This window comes from Alexandromys fortis, unplaced genomic scaffold, assembly GCF_014885135.2.
Source record: "Alexandromys fortis isolate MF-2015 unplaced genomic scaffold, M_Fortis_MF-2015_v1.1 scaffold_139, whole genome shotgun sequence".
NCBI lineage: Eukaryota > Metazoa > Chordata > Mammalia > Rodentia > Cricetidae > Alexandromys > Alexandromys fortis.
The window spans coordinates 4,367,705-4,393,556 of record NW_026068020.1 but is presented as its reverse complement, the minus strand read 5'-3'; the positions used below and the strand labels follow the sequence as shown (position 1 = coordinate 4,393,556).

The 25,852-nt window shown below is 47.7% G+C and overlaps 1 protein-coding gene across 1 annotated transcript in view; it reads left to right on the top strand.

The window, feature by feature from the left end:
• The window catches only part of Trpm8 (transient receptor potential cation channel subfamily M member 8), a 75,910-nt gene that overhangs the window by 36,567 nt on the left and 13,491 nt on the right, over positions 1-25,852 (top strand). Inside the window, exons 15-21 of the mRNA XM_050163107.1 lie at positions 2,655-2,767; positions 3,301-3,517; positions 8,452-8,543; positions 9,562-9,703; positions 10,898-11,069; positions 14,387-14,564; positions 25,124-25,314. Of these exons, the coding sequence (XP_050019064.1) occupies positions 2,655-2,767; positions 3,301-3,517; positions 8,452-8,543; positions 9,562-9,703; positions 10,898-11,069; positions 14,387-14,564; positions 25,124-25,314 (1,105 nt within the window). The remainder of the gene's footprint in view (positions 1-2,654; positions 2,768-3,300; positions 3,518-8,451; positions 8,544-9,561; positions 9,704-10,897; positions 11,070-14,386; positions 14,565-25,123; positions 25,315-25,852) is intronic.

Sequence of the window (25,852 nt, the reverse complement as noted above, 5' to 3'; positions counted from 1 at the left end):
TGAAAGACAAGGAGACATATGCTTTTGTGAAAAGCCTCACCTCAAGAGATGGCACAGGAGTGCACCGGTCAACTCTCCACCGCTGTAGCGAAATGTCTGAGGTGATTACCTTAAAAAGAGCAGAGGTTTAGTTGGGTTCACAAGGTTTGAAGGTTTTAGTTCGTGCTTGGCTGTGCCCATTGCTTCTGAATACATGATGAGAAAGGGCATTATGGCCACAGCTGTGGTAAAGGTAGACACCTCTTGGCAGCTAGGAAGCAAAGAGGTGGGGGGCAGAGGAGGAACCAAAGTCTCTTCGAGGGAGTAACCTCCAGTAGCCTAAGACATCCCCCTTAGTCCCATCTCCTTAAAGACTGAACCACCTTCCCAAGTGTCACACTGGAAACGATGGACCTTGGGAAAATATCTAAGACCCAAATCTCAGTGTGGTGCCTGGCTTTAATCGTCAACTTGACATACTATAGAATCATCCAGAAAGAGTCTCAGGGAGGCATTGTCTAGATAGGTTGGTCAGTGGGTGTATCTGTGTGTGGGGTTGCCTTGATTGCCTTAGGTGATATGGGAAGACTATGGGTGGTAATAGTCTTTAGTTTTGGATCCTGGACCTTAGATGAATACAGAAATCTAGGAGAATACTAAGTACACATTAATTTCTCTCTGCTTCTGATTGTGCCTCAAGTTCCCTAAAATGATGGACTGTAATGTGGGACTGCGCGCTAAAATAAACCCTGTCCTCCCAAAGGTGCTTGTTTTTTTGTTTGTATTCTTTTTATTTTTTAATCACAACAGCAGAAACGAAGCTAAGACCTATGGCAAGGAGGAAGAATTCTTTGGGCTTCCACAAGGCAAATAGTACAGCATTGTAATGATGAGCTATCTCTGGGTCCCTCTGCCTGGGTCTCAGTCTGCTAAAGTGGATGTGAGATGATGGATCCCAGTTTCTATCTGTGAAATGGGCACAGTCATGCATATTAGGGATTTCTCTGTGACAAAATGCATGACAGAGGCAACTTATACAAGGACAGACATATTTGGGCTCACAGTTCCAACCCAGTGCAGCAGAGATCACGGTGCTGATGCTGCCACTCCTGTGGATTAGAGGACAGACAGAGGGACTGGAAACTGGCTTAGGGGTAATTTTACAAGGCCCACCCTCCGTGGCCCATCCCATCAGCCAGACCCGAGTGCCTTTGGGGGATTTCTTATCCAAACAGCAGCAGCTGTGGTTGTCAGAGAGTTGCTATGGTGATGCCATGAAATTCTGTATGAAAGGGAAGGTCAGCCATGTCAGCTGCTTGCCACTATGGTCATCACGGTCATCACAAGTGATGGAGGAATCATGAGATGGGCGGGGCTGGTCCTGAGGCAAGTTAAGCAGGCAGCAGCTTTACTGCACCCACAGTTGCCCTGGGACACTGTAGGGCTGATGAGGCAGGGATAGGAGGGAGAACCATGCCTGTAACGTGTTTCCTCTGCACCATGCTTGTGGAGGTGGGCGTAATTCCTTTTATTTTGAGGACTCAGTGCTCAGAGAGGTCCTGGAATATTTCCCATGCTTGCTTGCTAGGAAGTAGTGGCACCAGGATTTGATCCTCTGTGGATTGCCTCCAACTTCAGATTTGCGTTATCCCAGGTGGCTTTCAGTGAAGTGGTTTGCTCTAGAGGCGAGCTAGAGGTGACTAGCAGGTGGTGAGCTGGGGGAGGGAGAAGCAGATATGATGTGCTCAGAAGGAAGGTGGCCCTTGGAGCTCTTGGGAGCCTCTGGGTCCCTTGTAGAGCCCGCTGCAAGTCTCAGGGTGTTTATAACTGCAGTGTGCTGCTTGCTTGGTGCTCTTTCTAAGGTCTAGCTTGGCCCCTCCTCAGCCAAACACATATCTGTGGAGTAACCCCAAGAAGATATGGCAGGGAGCACAAGAGAAGCCTTTGTCCTCTACTCAATAGGAGAGCAGATGCAGGACTATGGCCATAGTACACCATTCCCAACCCTCTTAGTGGCAGTGAGTGGGCCCTGGTTTTCCTTCGCTCCACCCTCTATATGCTAGGCCCCAGTTGTGGGCTTCTTTGATGTGGTCCGGTCCCTTATCCCCACACCTATCTTTTGGTTGGTAATATGGGTTTCCAGTTTCCACCATCATGGAAGCCCTTCCTGCCCCACCTTCAGGGGCTGGCACAGTGGTCAGGGGAATGTGTCTCCATGCATACCACCTCGACTCTATCAGTCTCTCTTTTCCCAGCTTCCTTTTAGCTTCAGAATAAAAGCATCCATCTGCCTCCAGACAGGAATCTCTGGGGACTCTACAGATTGCATTGGCCCTGGCTTTGAACTTAGCAGTCACTGAAGACTCATACTTGTTTAAGCTTACACAAATAAGAATCATAGTTGTTAAAAATTCATAGGCTTAGTGAGTTTCACTCATGTAGCACTCTCTTTTAAAGCCCATAGAATTGAATTTAGAAAAAAAAACCTCGAAAATCAAACAGAATTTTAAGTTGCTTCTTCATGCCTTAGGATCCAGATAACATTTAAAAATTAAAGACATTAATATAGGGGTAAATATTTCTCGAATGCGCAGGGATGGGAAGAATGACTGTGTCCTGTCCCTCCTATACTTAAATCCACAAGGACTGTGTTAACTGTCTCTGTTTCCCTCTAGAATTTTCTTTCAAAGCAATGGTATGGAGAGATTTCCCGAGACACAAAGAACTGGAAGATTATCCTGTGTCTATTTGTCATCCCCCTGGTGGGCTGTGGCCTCGTATCATTCAGGTGTGGACTGGGGCATCTAATCGTGTGTGTGAGCATCTGTGGTGTGTGTGCATGTGCGTGCATGTGCATGCATGTGTGTGCGTGTATGTGTTTGAGCATTTGTGCAAATGGTTGTAAGCCTAGAACTTAGAACATCCATTATGGCATCTGTGTGCGTGGTCTGGCATCTTCCCTGGATTTTTCTGGGTTGGATTTCAAGCAGGTGGGCCTGGGGTCATCTTCAGTATCTTAGACTGAATTTGGATTCTCTGATCAACTAAAAAAGAAACAAAGACAAAACAAAACAAACGAACAAAAACAAAGGTTGAGTTTTGGTTGGGTCAGCATTTTGATCCAGTTTTCCCTGTTTGTTCCTTGTCTGTGGTGGGTAGCACCAGTGTGTGTGTATGTGTGTTTGTGTGTGCATGTGTGAGTGACTGTATCCATGTATATGAATATATGTGAGTGTGTGAGAGAACGTGTGTATGTTACATGTATCAGTATGTGTGAGTGTGTGTGGATGGTGACTCTGCCCCACCTCTGGCTTGGTCCAGGAAGAAGCCCATTGACAAGCACAAGAAGCTGCTCTGGTACTACGTGGCCTTCTTCACCTCGCCCTTCGTGGTCTTCTCCTGGAACGTGGTCTTCTACATTGCCTTCCTCCTGCTGTTTGCCTACGTGCTGCTCATGGACTTCCACTCTGTGCCGCACACGCCCGAGCTGATCCTCTACGCCCTGGTGTTCGTCCTCTTCTGTGACGAAGTGAGGCAGGTGGGCAAGTGTTGCGTCGCTCTCCCCAGGGAGATGTGGATAAATGTCTGCTCACCCCGGATAAGACACTGACAACACACCAAAGAGATGATTCCACAAGTCTAGTGTAAGGAACCGGTGAGCTTACTGGGGTGACTGACGAGAGAGTGGCTGACTCAAAGGCAGCTGCAGCATCAAAAGTCCGCCCAGGCAACTCACAAAAGCTGCATCTCTGGAACTCAAAGGCTGATCTGTGGGCATCACTCCACCAGTGTCTTCTGCCCCAGCACCTGCTACTGTTTACATACAGCCTTGGGGAGGTGCCTGTAACTTTCCCAGTCCTCCCCCTCCCCCCAGCCTCTGTGCTATTCCAGGAGAGGATGTTTCAATTAAAGGAAAGGGTTACAACACTGGACACTTCCTCAAGGTGTCATCAGTGGGTAGCGGATTCATCAGAACTGTTTCTGAACTACAAATGCAGTCATTAAGTTGCAAATAAATTCTTCCCGGGTGACAGTCTATGGACCTGAAGGTGATTTTCAAATCCTGAGCACCACAGTGAGATCTCTTAGCATTGAATTCATGCTATGTCCTTAACTAGTGTTAACTGATGGACATGGCTCAGCCAGGGAAGGTGCCTTACTTAGCTTTGATTGCCAGCTTGACATAGCTTGTGGCCATCGGAAGGGTGCCTCAGCTGAGGAACCGTCTAGATAAGATTGGCTGGTGAATATGTCTGTGGGAGGATTGTCTTGTAGCTAATTGATGTAGGCGATCCCAGCCCACTGTTGGCAGCACCATCCCTAGGCAGGTGGTCCTGGGCTGTATAGGAAAGCCAGCTGGGCATGAGCTTGTGAACTAACAATGTTCCTCCATGTTCCTGCCTCTGTCTTAGTTTTCCTCGGCAATGCAGTGTGACCTGGAAGTATAAGTCTGTAACATGAGGGGGGGGCTGTTTGTTTGGGGTTTCTGTCTCACCCTTTACCCCACAACTGTTTAACCCCAAAGAAAATCACATATAGGTCTCCATAAATTATAAGCTGATTGGCCCATTAGCTCTAGCCTCTCACTGGCTAACTCTCTATCTTGATTAACCCATTTTTCTGATCTATGTTAACCCTGTGGCTCAGTACCTTTTTTCAGTGGGCAGATCACATCCTGCTGCTTTGGTGATCTGGGCAGGAATGGGAAGAATCAACTTCCTCCTTCCCAGAATTCTCCTGTTCTCATTACATCATTTCTACTTCCTGTCTGGTTTTCCCGCCTATATTTCCTGTCTGGCCAATCAGCATTTATTTAAAACATGATTGACAGAATACAGACAATTCTCCCACACCATAGGTCAAACAAATCCTTTTCCCCCCTGAGTTGCTTTTGGTTAGAAAGTTTTATCAGAACAACAAAAATAAGCTAGGACAGAGGAGGGGCGTGGTTGAGAGACCTTGGCCTGAGTTCTTCCATCATCAGGAACCTTCTGTGTGCTCACCTTCACCACCACCAGGGGCAGCTTGCTGAGCAGCTGGGGACTTGGGGGCCTGATCATCTTGAGCACCCTAATGCCTAGCAGTCAAGTCTTGCCATAATCCCTGTGGGTTCTTTATGGTCCATCTGTGCAGTTTCTTGGGATGTGCACTTTTTGGGATCCTTTTTCCACCCCTGAATCCAAACGACCCCAGGTTCCATGGAGCAGGGATTTACAGAGGTAACAGATGTTGAAGAAATTCATGCTAACAGTGAAGGTGGCAATGTCCTGACCCACGATGAAAGCCAGTCTCAGGAAGCCCTTTCAGATTCTGCTGTCATTCTGTTGTCTCTTCTGGACCAGAACCCTAAGGTTAAAATATATTCCATGGAGCAAGCATGTGCTAGGTATACAGCTTGTGGGGTACTTGAGTTTACAAAGCAGAAGGCCTGGTGGCGGAAGAGATTTGAAGGGTCAGCAATGCTTTTCATGCCCTGGTAGGGCCCCGACTAGTCTAAGAACACTATGTTGGCTTACATTCCCATGCCAACTCTTTCAGAGAGATCTTTATGTGCCTTCTCCGGGACTCCTGGGTTGCGACTGGTTCTGGGGGCCTGTTTATATATTCTCAGCATGGGTATGTCTTGATCAATTAGTGATTATGGGTGTGGGAGCTGGGAGGGGCCCTGGCACTGGTGCCCATGTGCACCTGTCTTCTTGACTAGTTGGTAAGCAGTGTGGAGGTGGAGGAAGAAAACCCCAAGACACACAGATGTATTGGATAGCAGTGTACTGCCTATAATTCTGGAGGCTTAAAGACCAAGATAAGGGTCTAGGACGGGTGGTCCCACTTAGTACTACGAAGGAAACAGTTCTGTCCCATCCCCTGACTTCTGGAAGTTTTCTGGCTGTCTTTGCCATTCTGTGCCTCATGGATGTGATGTTTTGACCCCTGGCATCATGTCCATATGGTGCTCCCCCATATATGCAGGTGTGTCCTAATTTCTTCACTTCCTGGGGACAGCAGTCACGTTGGATCAGGATTCCATCTTGACCTGTCCAGTTCCATCTGCAGTGACCTGATTTCCAGACAAAGTCACATTCCCAGGTAGAGGGTTGAGGACTTCAGACTGCAGGTGTCTCTGGGCCCACAGCCCTTCCATGTGGACTCTGTCTCTGTGGCCAGCCTTTACTCCCAGGTTCCCTTATGGCTTCTGATGTGTCAGCAGAGAGGGGCTGAGGGGTTCTGTGTGGAAATCAGCAGTAAGAGAAGAGCTTCCTGGGTTAGAGGGTCAGTTGACTTATGGCTAATAGGGAATTAAGTCATGAGGATTGGGTTGGGAGAGGGAAAGAGGGACAGAGAATTAAAGGGTAGGGAAGAGTTGCAAATAGATTGTAAGTGATGGGTAGTAGTTTGTCTTCTTAGTTCTGTCCTTTTTGGGGGGTGCATTTCCTACTGAAGAAACTCCTGAGAGAAGCAGAAGCACAAATGGGGGTGTCTTCTCTTGTACTGACCCCACCAGGGAGTCCTCTGAGTGCCCCAGGGCCTAACACATGCTCCCGTAGTCCCCAGATCAGCATCAAGTGGGAACAGTCCACTTTAGACTTTAATTTGCTATGTATCATGTATCTCTGAAGCCAGAGCTGGCATCTTCTTGTTGCTGAGATTGTTGTGTTAATACAGGAAGAAACACGCAGGGTGTATCTAAGTCACTCCTGCGGGTCACCTAGTCAGCTACTAAAGCCAGAGAGGAGGAGAGAGGGGGCCCAGTCCTCTCTCCCTTTTGAACAGAGAAACCCAGGTGGCTTTTTTTTTTTTTTTTTCTGGAATGCTTGATAAAACAGGAGCCAGTCTGCAGACCACTGCTGTAAAGTTTTGTCCTTAAGCAATATGTCACTAGAGGGCGCTGTTTCCTTTCCTTTCTGTAGAACCTTGTCTTTTTGGATCCCTAAACTGGGTTGGTTTTCAAGGAAGAGGTCTACAGACCTGTGCAGTCTTACCAGACAAGAGTCACAGTTGTTCCGGAAGGCCCCCTCAACAGGACATTGTCTGTTTTAGATTGTATCTGGGCCTCAGACACTCACTGCTCTCTGCTGACGAGTGATGTCAGGTGCTCACATTAATTGGGGATTTCTAACCTAGACAGTCAACAGTGCACACACAGTTAACTCACTCCTAGCAGAACTAAGCAGTGCGGTGGATGTTTGATTAAAAGGTGGTAAGCCCCACCCCACCTTCTCTGAAAGTTCCTCTAGTTCTGAAGCCGTCACCGCGTGGAGGAGACGGTGAATGTATCCTGTTGTTTCATGAGCGCAGCTTAGCCTTACCTAAAATCTTCTCTCCCTGTAGTGGTGTTCTAGTGGCCCAGGGTTCGTGTAGCTATCATTCCTGTAATATGGGCCAGGCTTCTGGAGCCCCTTAGACGAGGAAGGGCTGGGACAGTACAGATCAGCATGTACCAGCCTACCAGCAGGGACGACAAGGCGAACAGGTGGGCAGGGCGGGTGCCAGCCACTCTCATCTTTGCAGGCACGGAGTAGCCAGTGGCTGTTGGTACCCCGAGGGTCAGCACTGCACCGACAAATGGATGCTCCTGTGTCCTCCCAGGGCCCTAACCTTGAACCACTCTCCCCACAGTGGAACATGGTCTGAGCCAGGCTGTGCAGGCATGGGGGAGGTCATCATTCCGAGGTTATCTGGTAATGCTCCCCTCCTTTGTCCACTCAAGCGGTGTGTCCTGCCTCCCTCAGCATTTCAGCTTGGGGGATATTGGTGGATCCTAGAAACTCTTCACTCCCAGGATGGGCACCTTAGCCAGCCCGTCTAGGCCTTGGGGTCAGGGACCAAGTAGGAAATAGGATAGCCAAGTCCCAGATAGACCCAGATGGATGAGTTCATGGGAACACACGAGCATTCATCTTTTATAGGAATCAGTACCACACCTCACTGACCCCAGGGTCTTGTTCTCAGGCCCCTCATAGCCAGATTCTGAGTAAGTAGGCAAATGGAAGGGCTACACAGCTAGGTTGAAGTTCTCCACACCTACTTTGTACAGTCCAATTAATAATCTTCCCTCCATGTGCACATTTTGAAACAGTTTCACTAATCAAGTTGTTCTACTGTGTGTGTTCTATTATATTTTTACAATAAATACACAAATCTACAACAGTCAGGAAGACACTCGGTAACTGCACAGTGCACAGTCTACACTGCTGTCTGTGGTCACCTGGCCAGTTCATGTTTTCCCACACAGGTCACACTCATTCTCTGTGGTCATTTTGAGAGAACACACCTCCTTTCCTTGACTCTGAGAGCTATACGTGTGTAAAAGAGCAGCTAGCTCTCCGGTGCCCTGGGAACATGGGGTTCTAGTAGTGGGGTTCTTGACACCAACAGCCTCCAGAGTGCTAGGGAGAAGCTGCATGGATATTCACGGGTCTGCAGGCCTGGTGTCCAGATGCCCATTCTTTCGTCTGCCCTCTCTTGTCACAGTGGTACATGAACGGAGTGAATTATTTCACTGACCTGTGGAACGTCATGGACACTCTGGGGCTCTTCTACTTCATAGCAGGGATCGTGTTTAGGTGAGTGGTTCCTTCCCCCTTCCTACCTTCAGGCATTTTGGCACAAAAGATGGAGGGAAAAAAATCTTGGGCATAACAAGTCCATGGATGGACCAGTCATTTCATGCCCTACCAGAGATGACCACAAGAGGCTGTTGCTCCTGTCCTGTGGAGACACAAGCTGGCCAACATAAATTCCTTCTTCCCTCTCATCCAGGGTTCTTTACAATTTTCCTTTTGTTTTTCAAATAGGCTTTGGGGGGGCACAATTATTATCCAAGGAAAGGGTCCTGGGGATGTTGAGTGTCTTCCAATGTTGATTTATTTTGGTCCACTTAGTTATGGCGCATGTGACTTCGGCCAGCACACTGGTCCTGCAGCCACCCTTCCAGGTATCAGTGTTTCCCTCCAGCCTCGCAGCTAGAGAGCGTGAGAAGACAGCTAAATCTCAAATGACCATCCAAGGCCCTAAACTGAGCTGGGGAGATGGCTCAGTCAGCAACATGCCTGCCATTCAAGTGTGAGGACTGTGTTCAGACTCACAGAACCCGCGTTTACTGAGAATGACAGTACCCACCTGTGACTAGAACCAGGGCTGGGCAAGATTGGCTGGTCTGGGAGCTCATTGTCTCAGTAGTGAGTTCCAGGTTCTGTGTGAGACCCTATCTCAAAAACCATGACAGAAAGCAACAGAGTGAGACACCCGATGTGCATACACACATGACATACCACACACACACACAACACACACTTCACACACACGACACACCATACACACATGACATACCACACACGTGACACACCACTCACACATGACACACCACATACACGACATTCCGCACACATGACACACCACACACACCACACCACACAAACGACATACCACACACACGACATATCACACACACAACACATCACACATACGACACACCACATACACATGACATACCCCACACATGACACACCACACACACGACACACCACAGTAAACTTTGAGACGTTGTGCCACATAACACTAATTTCCTTTTTCTCTCCACAGACTCCACTCTTCTAATAAAAGCTCTCTGTATTCCGGGAGAGTTATTTTCTGTCTGGATTACATTATATTCACTCTAAGGCTCATCCACATCTTCACTGTTAGCAGGAACTTAGGACCCAAGATTATAATGCTACAGCGAATGGTAAGAGCCAGCAGCACCAGTGGGCATCCTTCTCTCACCTGCCTTGGAGTCCATGGCTGATGAGCGGAGCTTGTTCACGGCATAGCTTGATAGCTTGCATTCACAGTGGCATTTTTTTTCTTTAACCGTTTTTTACCAGAGGCCATTCTCCTCAGCATCTCTTCCTCAGGGGAGATTTTAGGAAAGAGAGCTCCAAGGAACCAACAGTGTTGAGTGTAGCACTGCCCGAAAGCCACTGGGGTTTCCTGACGGTCTCCACTTTGCATCATGCTTCCTTGGAGTCTGAACAGCTCACTCAGAGTATATGTACGGAGGGGCTTTTATGCCGTTTTTACCGTTTTTATAGATAGGTTGTTCTAGTTCAAGGAGGAAAACATCTTTCCCTAGAGATAAATGATGAGCTACATGTCTAGAGATGATGGGATCCTAAATTCCACACCCTGTAATACCCATGTGGGAGAAAGGCTTGTTTGACATACACAACGGGAGAACGTGGCAGGCTGGGGACGTTGCTTCCCGCGGCTGGTTCTGTCTGGAAATCAGATGGGCCACTGGATGAGCTCATGTGGACATCCCTTTCCAATGCTGAGGCTGAGTGTGTGGTTTTTAACTCAAAGCACCTCGGAGGCATCCAGTCACCATGACGTCATGCTGTGTGTGCAAAACACAGCGGGAGAAAAAGTAAATTGTTCCCGTCTCACAAGGGCTGCTTTTGTTTTCCAAAGAAGTAATTCTGCAAAAACAATTTGGGGGTTGAAAAAAAATGCAAATGCTGCCAGGTGTTGCTGGAGCCAGCTCCTTCAAAGCAGAGGCCCTTTTGTGTTTGAGCTGGGCCTTCATTCTCAAAGCACTGAGTCCGAGCTGTTTGGAGATCAGCAAGCAATAGTGCAGGACTTGGGTTTCATTGGGGAAACATCTCCAGACCTAAGGTGAGGGTGTTTTATTTTTAGGTTAGTGGCTAAGGGTTGGGGATGCAGCCCAGTGATAGAGCATATACAAGGCCCTGGTCTTAACCCCAACAGTTAACTCAATCAATTGGTGTGAGATAGATAAATAAGTGGCCAGGCAACTTGATAACAAATTTTCTGGGTCCTTGAACCTCCCTCTGCCGGCCTCTTTGGCTGACTGGGAATGGCCAGGCTCCATAGCCACCACGAGCACAGTTCTGACTATTCTGATCTCCTCCCTTGGCAGCTGATCGACGTTTTCTTCTTCCTGTTTCTCTTTGCCGTGTGGATGGTGGCCTTTGGCGTGGCCAGGCAGGGGATCCTTAGACTGAATGAACAGCGCTGGAGGTGGATCTTCCGCTCTGTCATCTATGAGCCCTACCTGGCCATGTTTGGCCAGGTGCCCAGTGACGTAGATGGTAAGCCCGGCCCTGCATGGACAGAGGTGGAGCTGGGGGTGACATCCTGGACCCATCCCTGACCATTTCACCTCTTCTCTTTGCTCCTGATTAAGATCTTACCTTGTTCTCATGGAAATCTTTAAGTCTTTCTATTTCTTAATATTTTTTGAGACAAGGTCCCTAGCCCAGGGTGCCTTTGAATTCCCTTTGTAGCCCAGGATGACCTTGAATTCCTGATCTTTTCTCCCTCCCCCTCCCCCCACCCCGCTGAAATTGCTGATGTGTACCGCCGTGCCTGGTTAGTGCTGTGCTGGGGATTGAACCCAGGACTTCATGTATGATAGGCAAGCATTCTACCCACCGAGCCTGCACACTCATGTTTTTAAAAATCATGGTATTTCTCAGTTCCCAGGGTAGAGTGGGACGGTCCTTGCTGATTCAGACAGAAGTGTTGTAGACTGTACCTCCCTGTATGTCACAGTGTTCAGAGTTCCATCTAGTCCTAAAGAACACATGGAAGGTTGACATTAGGACCTTGGGTTGAAGCTTTCATCCTTAGCCCACTGCTCAGAAGATGGAATGAGGCTGACGTTGGCATGGTGGCTTTATTGTGCCCACTCTCAGACTGTAAATGTCAGGTATGGGGTATGGGGCATACACAAATTTGTGTTTTGGGTGGACTGCATGGAGGAGCTTCCTGATGTTGACAGTAGCCCCGACTTGTCATCTCCCACCCTGCCAGCATGAACTGCATTGATGGACTGTTTCCTTGAGCCAGGGCTGGACCTTTCTCAGTCCCTCTGGTTTCCCTATAGGTCTCCATTCCTCAGCTGAAGCCTCTTCTGACTGTGAGAAGCAGGTCTCTTCCGTGCAGGGGTGGAAAGGCTCTTGGGACTCTCTAGTTGGCACGGTGACACCATTTGTCTGGAGGAGAGCTCTTTGTGTGGCTGGGTTGGGTTCTACTGAGGAACAGCACTTAGGGGACAGGCCAGGACAGGTGTGTGCGCTGTGTGCACATTTCAGTCTCTGAGTTCTGTCAGTGGCTATCTGGCACAGTGACACCTTCCTACACTGTGTGTGTGTGCCCAGGCTGTCAGGGCTGAGGACAGGTCACTGGCAGAGTGCTCTTCCTCAGAACCAGAGTCTGTGGTCTTCTCTGAACTCACACAGACCCACAGTGGCTAGTTCAAAGGAAAGGTCCAGACCTTCTTTGCGGCAAACTCCCTGACCAGCAGGAAAGAACAGCCACCAGACGGGGATTCTTCCCAAATCACGCTTTATTGGAGCCTCTTGGTTATAGGGAGAGCAGAAAGCAAGGGGCCCCGAGCTCTGAGCTGTAGTTGCTTATATAGGGAGTCTGCCTAGCAACCTTTGTTACTTTAACTGCTTCTCTGGAGACCCACCAGCCAGAAAGAAAACAAACCTCCTTGTCAATTACAGACCACAAGGAAGTTCCCCTGCCGGTCAGAGGGAGTGTGGGCAGCTAGATCACAACAACTCACCCTGTTCTCTGGTGGAAGAACTGCAACCTTAATATGGAGTTATTTATCAAGCGAGGCCGGGGCCAAATGCCATCTTGTAATGGCAGCCACTCAAATCGGCTCCCAGCAGCATTTCTTGGCAGAGCAGGCCTTCCTCCAAGGTCCATGCTGATCTCTTTCCCATCAGGGCACAGTGGTGTATGTCAGAGCCCTTATGTAACATTGCGCTAGTTAGTACAGAGAGAAGTGTTCCACCACCGAGCTATATCCCCTACCCGTGATATGTCAGGTCATTGATGTCCTTACCAGACCGTCTTACCATCACTTGTCACTGTGACAAAATACCCAACAGAAACAATGTCAGGAAGAAATCGTGACTTACAATTGGAGGGTGCACAGTCAGCCTATCATGGCAGGGGAAGCGGAAGCTTGGTGGCAGGAGAGTGAGGTGGCTTTTCTCATCACATCCACAGTCAGGAATCAGCAGGCGGAAAGAGGGAGGGAGAGGGAGGGAGAGGGAGGGAAGGAAGGAGAGAGAGAGGAGGAGACTCCTGATATTCAGCTCACTTCCTCCTTTTTATTCAGTCCATGGGAAGGAGCTGCCCACTTTGAGGGTTGAAGTCTCTGGAAACACCTTCGTGGACATGCCCAGAGTCACATCTCTTAGGTGGCTCCAAATGGCATCACGAACCCTCTCTGACACTGTTCCTGGATGCCTAGTGCTCAGCCGGTTTAGTTGATTTCACGATCTCACAGCGTCCCCATGCAGAATGTTCTGATCCCCTGGGCTCTGGCATCTATCCACGCTCTCCTTGTGTCCTCTGGCTCTTTTTGATGTGTGTAGCAGTCAGAGCAGCCCTTTGGTAGAGAATTGCTTCTATTACCATCCTCTAACAGTGCCCATGGCTTTCATCATGAGCATGGTGAGCCAGCAACGCAGCCTTGCCAAGTTTCCTCTCCCAGGCCTCTGTCTCACTTACCTTAGCTTGTGCTGTTGCCACTGCCTTGGGTACCTGTCCCTTCCCATTTAGTCACATGGTGTCACTCACTCATCCTTCTGTTCATTTCAGAGATGGTTTCTCTGTGGGAAGCTGTTTCTGGGTGATCCAATTCCTTCTTTTGGGACTTTGTGCAGGTTGAATCTTTAAACTGACTGAAGAACTGAGGAGGTTGGATGCTTCTTGGACCACGAAACATGGCCATACTTCCTATTCTAGTTTCTGTTGCTGTGATAAGACATGCTAACCCAAGGCAACGCTCTGCTTCATAATTCATTATGGAGGGAAGTCAGGGCAGGAGCTCGAGGCAGGAGCCTTCAGGCAGGACCCACAGAGGGATGCTACTTGCTAGTTATCTCACTGGTTAATGCTTAGCTAGCCTTTTAATTCTTCCTGGGTTGTACATCTACTCTTCTTCCAGCTGCCTAGAGATGGGACTTGTCACAGTGGGCTGGCCCTTCCCACATCAAGACAGTCTCTCATAGACATGGCCATACTGACCTTGGCCACCCCTCAAGTGAGACTCCCTCAGATGACTCCAGTCTGTGTCAAGTTGACAACTGCAGCTAACTAGGGCACCTTTTTCTTTCCTTTCCTTTCCTTTCCTTTCCTTTCCTTTCCTTTCCTTTCCTTTCCTTTCCTTTCCTTTCCTTTCCTTTCCTTTCCTTTTCTTTTTGATCTTGGTCTTAATGAAGTCACGATTTCCCAGTGGCTGCTCAGAAAGCTGTCTGGTGGGCATGAGACTCTGAAGATTGTTCCCAAGACATCAGATGACTCTGATCCCACATCCCCTGGCCTGCCGTGGTCCTTGCTTCTCCAGAGGGACCTCACTGGCCTCCTGGTTCTGTGCCCACAGGTACCACATATGATTTTTCCCACTGCACCTTCTCGGGCAATGAGTCCAAGCCACTGTGTGTGGAGATGGATGAGAACAACCTGCCCCGCTTCCCTGAGTGGATCACCATCCCTCTGGTGTGCATCTACATGCTCTCCACCAACATCCTGCTCGTCAACCTCCTGGTCGCCATGTTTGGGTATGTCTGTGTCACACATTCAGGGACTTCCTCTATGGGCTGTGCCTACACCAGGCAGGCAGGATGAGTGTGGGCAGAGGTAACGTCTACCTTGAGGGTGGAGAGTAGAGGCCATTGGGAACCTGGTGGTCTTTGGTGTTTGGGGGCCTTCAAGGGACCATATTAAAAAAAAAAACCAGGGTGCTCTATAGACCATTCTTTGACTGATTTGACACCACAGACAAACAATGCGACCAACTCCCTTAAATCTAGGCAATGCTTAGCATTATATCATTCCGGAGAGCAACTGAACCAAGGACTGTTCTTATTGCTGTGACAAATCATCTAATACAGGCAAGGGGAGGGCGGATGGGCTTGTTTTGGCTTATGGTTTGAGGGTACAACCTATTGTGGTGGGAAGTCACGGGAGTGGGGGTGGGAGGCAGGCAGTCACAATGTGTGGGCTACTCACTCATCTTCTTTTGTATTCAGCCAAATACCCAAACGCATGAACCAGTGCTCCCTGTGTTCAGAGTGGGTTTTCTTCCCATTAAACCTCTCTGTAAGCACGCTCATAGACACCACTAGAGGTGTGTCTCCTAGGCGATAGTGCTCCCTGTGTTCAGAGTTGGCCTTCTTCCCATTGACCCTCTCTGTAAGCACGCTCATAGACACCACTAGAGGTGTGTCTCCTAGGCGATTCCAAATCCAGGCAAGTTGACTGCGTTAGCATGATAGCTACAGTGCAAATCACCTCCAAGGTTCCTGGTGTATGTTTTCTAAGTAATACAAACTTATGCAAGCCAATACCCAGCCACCAATGCCACCTCGGATGTATAATCCAAAAGTTAAAGGTCCCAGGAGCGCCATACTTCCTGAACTTGGAAAGTGTAGCTGTCAATGGTTACTTGTGGCACCTTTTGGTTTTAGCCTCTACTGGGGAGCTCATGCCAAGCTGCTCATGGGGCCTCACACACAGACTTGCTTCCATGGGTTTTCAGAGCTTCGTTTTGTCCAGGCCCCACATTGTTAGCTGTGATGTTTCTTACTTTCATAGAGTTTCTCAGAAGCATGAGAGATACTTGGAGTGGCATCTGGAACAAACCGACCTGACGGTTCTGTTGTGCCTCAATTGGTATATAACCTGCCTAACTGTTCCACAACTTATGTATCTGGTCACCACCCACATAGCTGTTATAATTTAAGGTTTGCCTTAGGATGGCGATGAACGATGGGATGAATCCATGATACACAGATTGTTGTTCTGGTTCTGATGATCAGTTATGGTGTGGTATCTTTCTGAATGTTGGTTCTGAGGGTAGCTAGTCTGCAAGGAACACCAAGTGTTCCTGTCACAAGCTGATCAATATATTTCTTTCAAGAATAATGTTGCCTATGACTCTTAGTGTAAAGATACTCAGGGTAGAATCTTCAGAAGATTCTAGAAGAGGCATAACTGTTTTCATAACCATTTTAATGCAGGCCTTTGGATCCTCTGAAAGGTGGGAAATGGCCGAGTGGCTATCTGCTAAAGCTTCCAAATCAGTGTGATGTAGGAGACAGATAAATTAGGAGCACTTATCTCTATGGCATCTAACACAGGTGCAGATTTCTCGTGAAAAGAAAATCAGAGGTTAGAAGATGTCGAAGTCATGTTGCCTAAGCAACCACATGCTAAAAATGACATCTGGAGCCAAAGAGCCAACACTGAGTTAACAGCACCACACTTGATAACCAAGTCTCAGAAACTGTCCTGTCGCCTGCAGTGTTTCCAGGATTCCTTACAGCGTGCCCACTGGTATGAGCATGTGTAACACTAGGCATCTCTGAGGAAACTGACCACCAGGCAAATTGGCAGAAGTTGTTCAAATGTGAGCTGTCCTCCACAAGCACACGTGTTTGAACACTCGGTCCCCAGAGGGTGGCGCTGTTTGGGGAAACTGCAGAACAATTTAGTAAGTAAGGTCTGGCGAAAAGAAGTGAGTCTTTGGGGTCAAGCCTCAGCTCTGCTTCTGGTGCCAGTTTCTTATCCTCCCTCATACCCTCATTTCCACCTTTGCCCTTTTTTTGGTCCTCTAAGATGTGAGCAAGTCACCTGGCAGTTCCAGCTACTAGCTGCTCACACTGCTGTGCCTTCTCTACCATGATGAGCTGGACTGTGTTCCTTCAAACCATGAGCCAGAGTGAATCTTCCCTCCCTCAGCTTGCTTCCTGTCAGACCACAGTGGTCAGAACAAGGGCCAGCAGCAGCCAGTGCCTCAGCATGGAGTGGCCAGATGTCTCGGAATCTTTGTGTTATGAGCTGTCATGGCAGCTGCCTGCCTGGAAGGCCCTCATCTTTACTATCTGGCATCTGTGCTGTTGTTAGGAAATGAGGCAATCAGAGCTGTGTGGAACTTTCCTGCTAAAGACATACAGGTCACGGAGATCTGCACCTGTGTTCATGGCCGTGCGTTTTCAGCTTACATCAGCGTCTTCCTGGAGGAGTCATTGCACCCCACCCAGACTTCAGTGTGATGGCTCTTGTCACCTTCTCCTGGGTCTTCACCTCCTCTCAGTGACTCCTGGCTATGAGTTTGAGGGCATTGAGGCCCTTCTGTGTTCTGTGAGTCAGTTTCTCACGTGCCATTTCTAGTGAGTGCTAAACTGTCTGGGGATTGCTCCCTGAGCAGGTGGCCCCAGGATGTCATGTCTGTGTGAAGCCATATCATAGTGTTTAGTGAAAAGCTTATGCACCCACACCAGTGACCTCATTATCTGCATTGCAAATGTGTCCTTGGGATGGTCCTGCAGTACCGGGGGCTGAATAGATGGTAGTCCACAGAAAAGCAAGAGGCACTAACAAATGTGTGATTCGTTTGCACGGAAGTCATCCATCCTGGAGGTTGGAAGGGAATGACTCAGGAAATGTTGCAGACACGTGCAGGTGCCAGCTCTGACAAGGACTCACTGACCGTGCACATCCAGGCAGCTTCTAGGAGCCATCTTCTAACACCCTAGGACACTGCACATTTGTTAGCATTGTGTAGAAAAGCAGACAGAAAAGAGTGCTCCCCCGGCACAAACGGAAAGTTTGCTGCGACATCAGTGGTCTGAGGGAAGCTACGGAAACAGAGTTTAAATTTTAAAAAGACAACAGGTAACTGTAATGATCAAAACAAATATTTATGGAGCTTTGCCTTCCAAGTGCCTTGTATGGGCCCCTTCACTTCATTACCAGCCCTTGTGGGGGTGCAGCCTTCCAGTGACTTCACAGGGAAGAGGTGGGGCCAGGTCAAGTGCCTGCTGTAAGTGGAAGAAATGATTGCCAATATTTACCACGGTGGCATGTATTATAATAAAATAGGAAGTAGCCACCAGGCCTGGCAGGACAGTCCTGGAAGCCTATCTACTTGGGAGTCTGAGGCAAGAGGATTTCAAGTCCTGTGTTTGGTTCAGTCTAGGCTGCATTGCTCTATGGCAGCGTTGTACTAAACTGAACGGTTGATTGAAAGGCAGGTAACTGGAATCACTGGTGTCTCTCCCACGGGTTGTCAGTTCTGTGCCTGCTCCTCCCCACATCTCCCACGTCACAATTATTATAATTATTGTCTTTTATTTTGTCAGTGGCATCTAGTCAGCTCTTCTATCATCTATTCCAAAGCCTCCTTCACTCTTTCCCGTCCCTCTTACAAAATGTCTTCAATATTGAAAACAGTGCAAAGAGCTACTGTTACTTTAATTCAGCTGAATGGCAATTCAGTTGCTTAATGGATGTTATTCTGGTCCAAACCGGCACATAGCACTATGCCTGTTTATTCTCATGGTGTAATGTTGGAATGCACATGTTCAATGAGTAATCAATAAGTATTGTCTCCTTCTCCTCTGACCACCATCATCTCTTTGTGTTGGAAGCTTTAAGCCTCCTCTTTATTTTATTATAAAGATTTATTTTATTTCAAATAATGAATATGTGCATATGTCTGGTGTGTTTGGTCAGGAGAACGGTATGTGTATGTGAGTGGAGGTACCCACAGAGGCCAGAAGGGGTTATCTAATCCCCTGGAGCTGGAGTTACAAGCAGTGATATGGGCTACCTAATACGGATGATGAGAGGCAATCGTGGGTCCTCTCTAAGGGCAGTATTTACTCATAAGCACTGAGCCCTCTCTCCATCCAAATCTTCTAGTTGTTTTGAAGCATATGGATGAAAGGGGATAGGATACAGCAAACATGCCAAAATACATGCTGGGCAGACACAGAGCCCATGAGCCAGGGCTGTCTCTAGTAACGAAACAGTTCTGATTAGACATTTCTGGTCTGCTTGGGAAGGAGGGGGCATTAGTTCTCTGTGGCACACCAAAGGAGCTACTTGTTGGGTGAAAGTCTAACTGAGGGCCAGAGAGAAGGGTCAGCACCAGCGTGTTCACCGCTTTTGCAGAGAACCAAGTTTCAGTTCCCATCCCCCACATGGTGGCTCCCACCTGTGTCTAGCGCCAGGTCTGGGGACTCCAATGCCCTTTTCTGGCTTCTGTGAGATCCTGCACGTACATGGTGCACATATACTCAAGCAGGCTCACACACATACACTTAGAATAAAAATAAATCTTTGAGAAAGGAATCTAGCTGAGAAGCCTGTTTGGATTTTAATTTATTCTAAAACCTGCTGTTGTTTTCACATCCAGTTTTTATAATTTTCTTCAGACTGTGCATTCTGATTTGATCACTCTTTCTATTTTGGTTTTTACTACCAAATGGTTTTCATTACTGAAGATTTTTTTAAGTCATTAAAACATCTGTTGTATAAGTCCTCCCCTCATTATTCTTACTCAAATCTCCCCCTAGCTTTTCGTGCATATTTAATTGTACGAAGAAACTCATCTTGTGAGTTTCTTCTTTCTTTTTTTGAGAAAAAAAATTCTTGTGACTCTTTGTGGAATTATTTAGGAGAAACTGGATTCATAATCCCCAGAATCAGCATCTTATTCACAGTGTTCAAGTATCTGTAGCTGTCAGTACTCTGTGGTTCTGTTTGCATGGGCCTTGCAGGCTCTTTGTTATTTTAGCTATTTGGGGGTGTGAGCAAATGTTTTCTGGTTTTTTTTCCTATGATTTTGATTTCAGTGACGACTTTTTGCTATATAGGAAGGCTTTTAAAGAGTCACTTATTCATGGGGAACAAGCCTCCTTTGTTAACTGTCTCCCTTCTTTTTATTACCTCGTGGATGGTGGTTCCCCCCTCCTCCTCAACTCCTTATCTGTCATGTCAGCTCCTTCTTCTCTGTCTCCCTTTCTAACCAGAAAAAGATGTTCTGTGTTCCAGAAGGCTCTCCTGTAAGTATTGAAAGACTTCCCTTTTGATCTGGCGTTATGATGCATCATACAAACGATGGATTATAGCAATATTGTTGGCATTCCACCATCCTTCTGCTCTGTGGTCATGGCATATCACCCTTTTAATGCACGTCTGGATTTCATCTGTGCACAAGGCTCTCTGAGCTCCTAACATCTGCCGAAGGCCAGCAACATCTCCAATCTCAGCGAGTTTCTCCCTCCAAGGGGCTTCTGCTTCCTCCTCTCTCCTGCCCTGCTCCACGGAGGGTATTCAGTTGGTCCTATGAGATGACTTCCACTGCCACTACCCACCTCCAGCCCACTGAGATACTGACAGGGACAATACCTTCCTAACAGGGTATCAGAGAAGTGGTGAGGAGGGGCAGGTTCTAGGGTCTCTTGAGGAAGATGCAGACGACCAGTGATGGCCTGGAAGATGTTGAACATTTTCTGAGCTGGTGCAACTGAGGCTAGCCCCAAGCCACTCTGATGCTTGTGTCCCTGAGAGCCATTTTCACACGTCAGCCATAGAAGGCCTGCCTTTGCAGAATCTAACTTCTCTACAGATGTTAAAACTAACTTCTAAAGACTATAAAAAAAAACCAGAGAGCCATGGTGGTAGCTCGAACTGGTAACAGTGCCTGCTAGGCAAGCCTGAAGACCTGAGTTCAAGGTCTGTGACCTTCATTAAAAGCCAGGCCTGGCAATACACTTGTCAATCTTGGTGCTGGAGAGGCAGAGACATGCAGATCTCAGGGCCTGGCTACTCAGCCAGTCTCGTGAGTTCCTGAGGTTAGTCAAAGTTACTGTCGTAACAAAACAAAAAGTTGACAGTACTGGAGGAGCACCTGAACTTGGCCTATGTCTGTCTGTCTGTCTGTCTGTCTGTCTGTCTGTCTGTCTCTCTCTCTCTCTCTCTCTCACTCACACACACACACACAAACATGGATATATGTAAATAATACAAAAATTATTATCTTGGTGAAGCAATTTGATGCTATCTTCAGTTATCAGCCTTCCATGGAGGACTCCCATGTCGATTTGACTGAATCTGAAGTGGATGTAAAAGAAAAAGAAAGAAATCTAGAAGCTGCTGCCATCCAGGGCGGGTAGACCTCGGCTTTTAGGTGCTCATCTAGCTCCCTCATGATAGGTAAACGCAGGTTTTCATCATTTATCAGAAGTGCTGTTCCCAGGGTTTATCTTGCCCACGGGGCACAGAAGAAATTGCTGTTCTGACAGGAAGGGCCTTGATGTTTGGTTCTCCAGAGGAGGAAATGAAACAGTGATGCTCAGGCTTCTTGAGGTAGAGAATGATAGCACAAAGGCAAAGCTGTGATTGGTGGGCCCTCCTGCCTACTTCAGAGGTAGGGATAGCAGCGCTTCCCCAGAAGGGCTTGGGCCAAATGGACACACACACACACACACACACACACACACACACACACACACACACACACACAAAGTGATGCCCAATGGCTTGTCCCGTCCTGGACTTCTCTGTTCTTCCCAGTCTTTCTCAGGCTGTCAGAAATAAGCTAAAGGTCACAAATGGCTTCATTCTGTCAGTTCCTGCCTTACATGATCTGCAGAACATAAAACGTGCTTCATTGAGTCTGAATGGCCAGTTCAGCCAAGGCACAAATCTCACCCCCAGAGGGCCTTTCTTCAGCGTTTCTCTCGGAGCTCTAGCTCCCAGAGTGAGGACAGGAGGGAGGCTCTTGTGCTTCTTAACGTGCCGTGAGCATTGTAAAGCTCCCCACTTCATCCAGACGTAGCAATGTCTTTTGTAGGAAACATCCAAAAACAACATTTGATGCCTCAAAGTGGATGCAATGGCTTTTGTTTTGGTTTTTGAGTTTGGAGCAATCGGGATTCATTTGGGAATGGCTGCGTGAAATAGTGAGGTGCTCTTAGAGCTAATGGTAAGAATAAAGATGGCTGTTCTGGCAGGTTCTTAGACCGAGAGTCACTAATCCGGGTGCTTCTGTAGATCTGAGCCGCTGCTGCAGCAGATTAGGCCGCTGTTCTTTGTAGAGAGCAGAAGCAGCTGAAGACCAGGGTAGATGGTAATGACAGCAGGCGGAGCGTTAGCCTCCCAGCAACCTGACCTACTTTGGGAAGGAATACCAGGAGAGCTATTAGATCCGTCTTCTGGATCCACAGTCCTGTTTGCTTTGTACCTAAAACTTCTACTCTGAAATGTAGATGAAAGGATCAGCCAGGCAGCCGCCGGCTTGCCTTAGGGAGCTTATGCATGCGGGCAGTCAATAAGCGTGGGTTTCTAATTTTCAGAGGCTTCATTGTGCTCAAAATGCACACTGCCCAAATTGTCAACCACTTTGTAGTTAACCCAAAGTGACAAGTCATCCCATTAAACCCCTTGGAGACAGAGGAGAGCTATCATAACACCACACGTTTTGCTCGACTGATGTAGGATAGACCTGGGGATAGATTGCTAGACCAAACCCCAGCTTCAACGCTTCAATTTGCCGGCTCTTTCTGTGCCTCAGTTTCCCAATCTGTTTATCATAGATGATAGCAGGACTTAGAGTTATTTACATATTAAATTAATCAGCATAAACGGGCTGCCTAGAACAGCATCCTATAGGAACTGGAGATGGAGCCCAGATGGTAGAGTGCTTGCCTAGCAGGTACGAAGCTCTGTGTTGGGTCTGAAGCATCACATAAGCCAGGTGTTTGTGGCTTATGCCAGCAATCAAGCCCTGAAAGATGGAGGCAGGAGGATGAAAAGTTCAAGATCATCCTTGGCTAAGCAGGGAGCTGGAGGTGCTTGAACTATAGGAGAGCCCAAATCGATCAATAGACCGGCTCCTGGTGTATTGAAAAGTGTTTTCTGTTTTATAGCCTGGGTGTTTTGAGAACTTGAACGTCATTACTATAAAGAATTTCGGGTGGAACGCAAAACTGACATCGTAATAATTATGTACAGCATGCAGACTTCTTACGTGGTGCTTGGGAAGTGGAAGGTCAGGAGGACCAAGCCCAGCTGGGAGACTGGAGATGCCACTTCTCCCGTAGTCATGATTTACGTGGGGAGATTGTCCCGAAAGTATGAGTTTGAGCCTCGTTGTTTCCACTTAACGTAGACAATTTTTCCAAAGCAGAAAAATTATCTATAAACCTGATTTCAGCGGCTGCATAATGAAATCACGCTCATCATCCATACCCAGGTGTGCTCTCGGTGTTGAATGTGCAGGTTGTTCTTTCCTCGTAGGTGAGGGGCACAGGTGGCTCTCCCTACAACGTATGAAGAGCCGTGTGTGTGTCTATTTCGGTGTAGTTTTTTTTTAACTACCTCCTTGTCCCTAGCTTGAACTCCCTTGAACTCCCAGGAGTGAAGTCACTGGGTCAAAATGATGAAACTTTTTAAGGTTCCTTAAAAAAAAATAAACTTTTACATTAAGCAAAAAAACGTTGCAGGATGATAATTAGCTGCTACACCCTCTTCCCACCACTGTCCTGCTATTGCCGAGTTCAACACAAGGAAAGAAACAGTTATCAAAGTGAGTTTCTTGGTGCGCAGCAAAATTCAAAGAAATGGGAAAATGTATTTCTGGTTAGAAAACTGAGAGTCCATGTCTCCATTAAGAGACATTTTTTTTTTTTGGAAATGTTTTCCTTTTCCCTTTTCCAAACTGTGCCTTTCAGATTCTTCTGGGCTGTCGTGTTGTGTATTTCACGGTGCTCACAGCTCCTGGAACTCCGTGGAATCTGGCAGAGAATTCCATCCACTTTCTGACGCCTTATCAAGCGTTAGAGATGGGTGTGAATTCTTGCCTGCTTAGTTCCCACAATGCAGCTGTCAAACGCCACCTCAATCCAAATAGTATGTACTCTACCCAAAGACACATGATCCCGAGCTGACTTGCTCAGATGAAACGCTTGTATGACGTTTCTAAACTGTGGATGGACTCATAAGTGGCCACCTTGTTCTTAGCTCTGTTAACTCCAACAGCATCAGAGAGTGCTGTGCACCGCCAGCCGATTGGCTTGTAATCTTCATAGTCAACTAGACAGCATTGCTCCTTGGGTGGAGAGAGACAGCTCTTTCTCATCTTGGTTTCCAGAAATTGTGCTTCTGTTAATTTCTGCATGTTCACGGAAGGGAAAAAGATCGACTCAGGACCCCCAAGACCAAGTTCTCAGCACAAAGGAGATTTATTTGCTCCAGAGGGACAGAGGACAGGAATAAGGGACAAAGACAGGAGATAAAGGATGAGAGAGAAGGGGAAGGGAACAAGGGAGAAGGGGGAGCAGTATTTGTCCTGGAAGGCAAAGAATTGTCTGGGGATAGAGGGGAAACAAACATGGCACATAGGAAAATGGCAGCTTATGGAGGTACAAGGGGAAGCCCACATTAAGCTGAGGTGTTTAATTTTAATTAGACATGTTAATAAGGTGAACCAAAGGGGGATTTTGATTGCTGGACCTTGGTAGTCAGCCTTATAAGGAAAGATTGACCAAATAAGGGAAATGCCCTTTAGCAAGGCTGAGAGGGAGCTGGGGAGAAGGGCAAGGCCTACCAGAGTCGCATGCTCGAGTGGACCAGTGACCCTTAATCTGCATTTCACAGAGAGTCAGATCTGCCCTTCTGGACACACCACAGGGCAATCCTCATTATTCCTTTCCAAATATAACTGTGTATGTCTGTAACTGGAATCTGTGCAGCTCCCATATGACAGTCCCTGGTGACAGCTCTTCCTAGAGGCTTTCTCCCCTTTTCCTGCCAAATCTTGTTCCCCAGCCTTCCCTAGCCATGAGGGTCGGCCATGCTAAGGGCAGCCACTGGGCATCCTAGGGACAGCCATTTTGGCATTTTGTCCAAGGCTCTTGAGAAATGCTAACAAACTCTCTCCAGATTGTTTCAATTAGACACATAATGGTGATAAAATATTCCTGAGGGAATCGCCCTCACTGGCCTCTTTGTAACTAGCACAAAAACGGATTGATGAGCAAAGGTTATCATTGAAAGGTTTGTAAATCAAGATCACTTCGAAGTTCACTGGACATTTTTCTTGTGCGATCCAAAACAAAAAAGAAAAGGGAACCAAAGCTAGATTCCCCACTGAGGTCAGCGGGTGGCTTGCACCAAGTTGTCCTGGCTGTGGTATCAACATGGACGCCTCCCTCCTGCCTGGCCTAGGCCACCACATGTCTGGCTGCCCAGCCGTCTTACCACCATAAGCCAATGGGGCGATGGGCAGTACAGATGGCTAAGCTGTGTCTTCCCTCTCCCCTGCCAGCTACACGGTGGGCACCGTGCAGGAGAACAACGATCAGGTCTGGAAGTTCCAGCGCTACTTCCTGGTGCAGGAGTACTGCAACCGCCTCAACATCCCCTTCCCCTTTGTCGTCTTCGCTTACTTCTACATGGTGGTGAAGAAGTGTTTCAAATGCTGCTGCAAAGAGAAGAACATGGAGTCTTCCGCCTGCTGTGAGTGAGTTGCTTGGCCAGGAGCTGTGGCTCATTTCCGGCTGGGCTCGGGTTCTGGCACGGTGGCTCCTTTCATGAATGTGTGATCTGTGTCACTACAGTCAGTTCACTGTGTGGCTCTGAAGGTCAGGTGTCAGGCCAGCCAATGTGTGCCTCAAGGGACAGGGTGGAGTAGGAAGCTCTCCAGGGCTGCTGGGTATGGCTTTGGGACAAACATAATAATAACAACATAATAAGGTATTTTGCCAGTAGGCTTCATGGATAGTGTGAAGCTAGGACTTTGGTTTTAGAATTTCCTTCCTTCCTCCCTTCCTCCCTTCCTCCCTTCCTCCCTTCCTTCCTTCCTTCCTTCCTTCCTTCCTTCCTTCCTTCCTTCCTCCTTTTCTCCCTCCCTCCTTTCTTCTCTCCCTCCCTTTTTTTCTTTTTCTTTTTTGCCCCCTACTACTTTTGGGAACTTATTTTTTAGGGCAGTTTAGCCATACTGCCAACAGAATGAAAGGCTTTTTGGGTTGCTTTTATTAGTCAGCTCTCTATCACT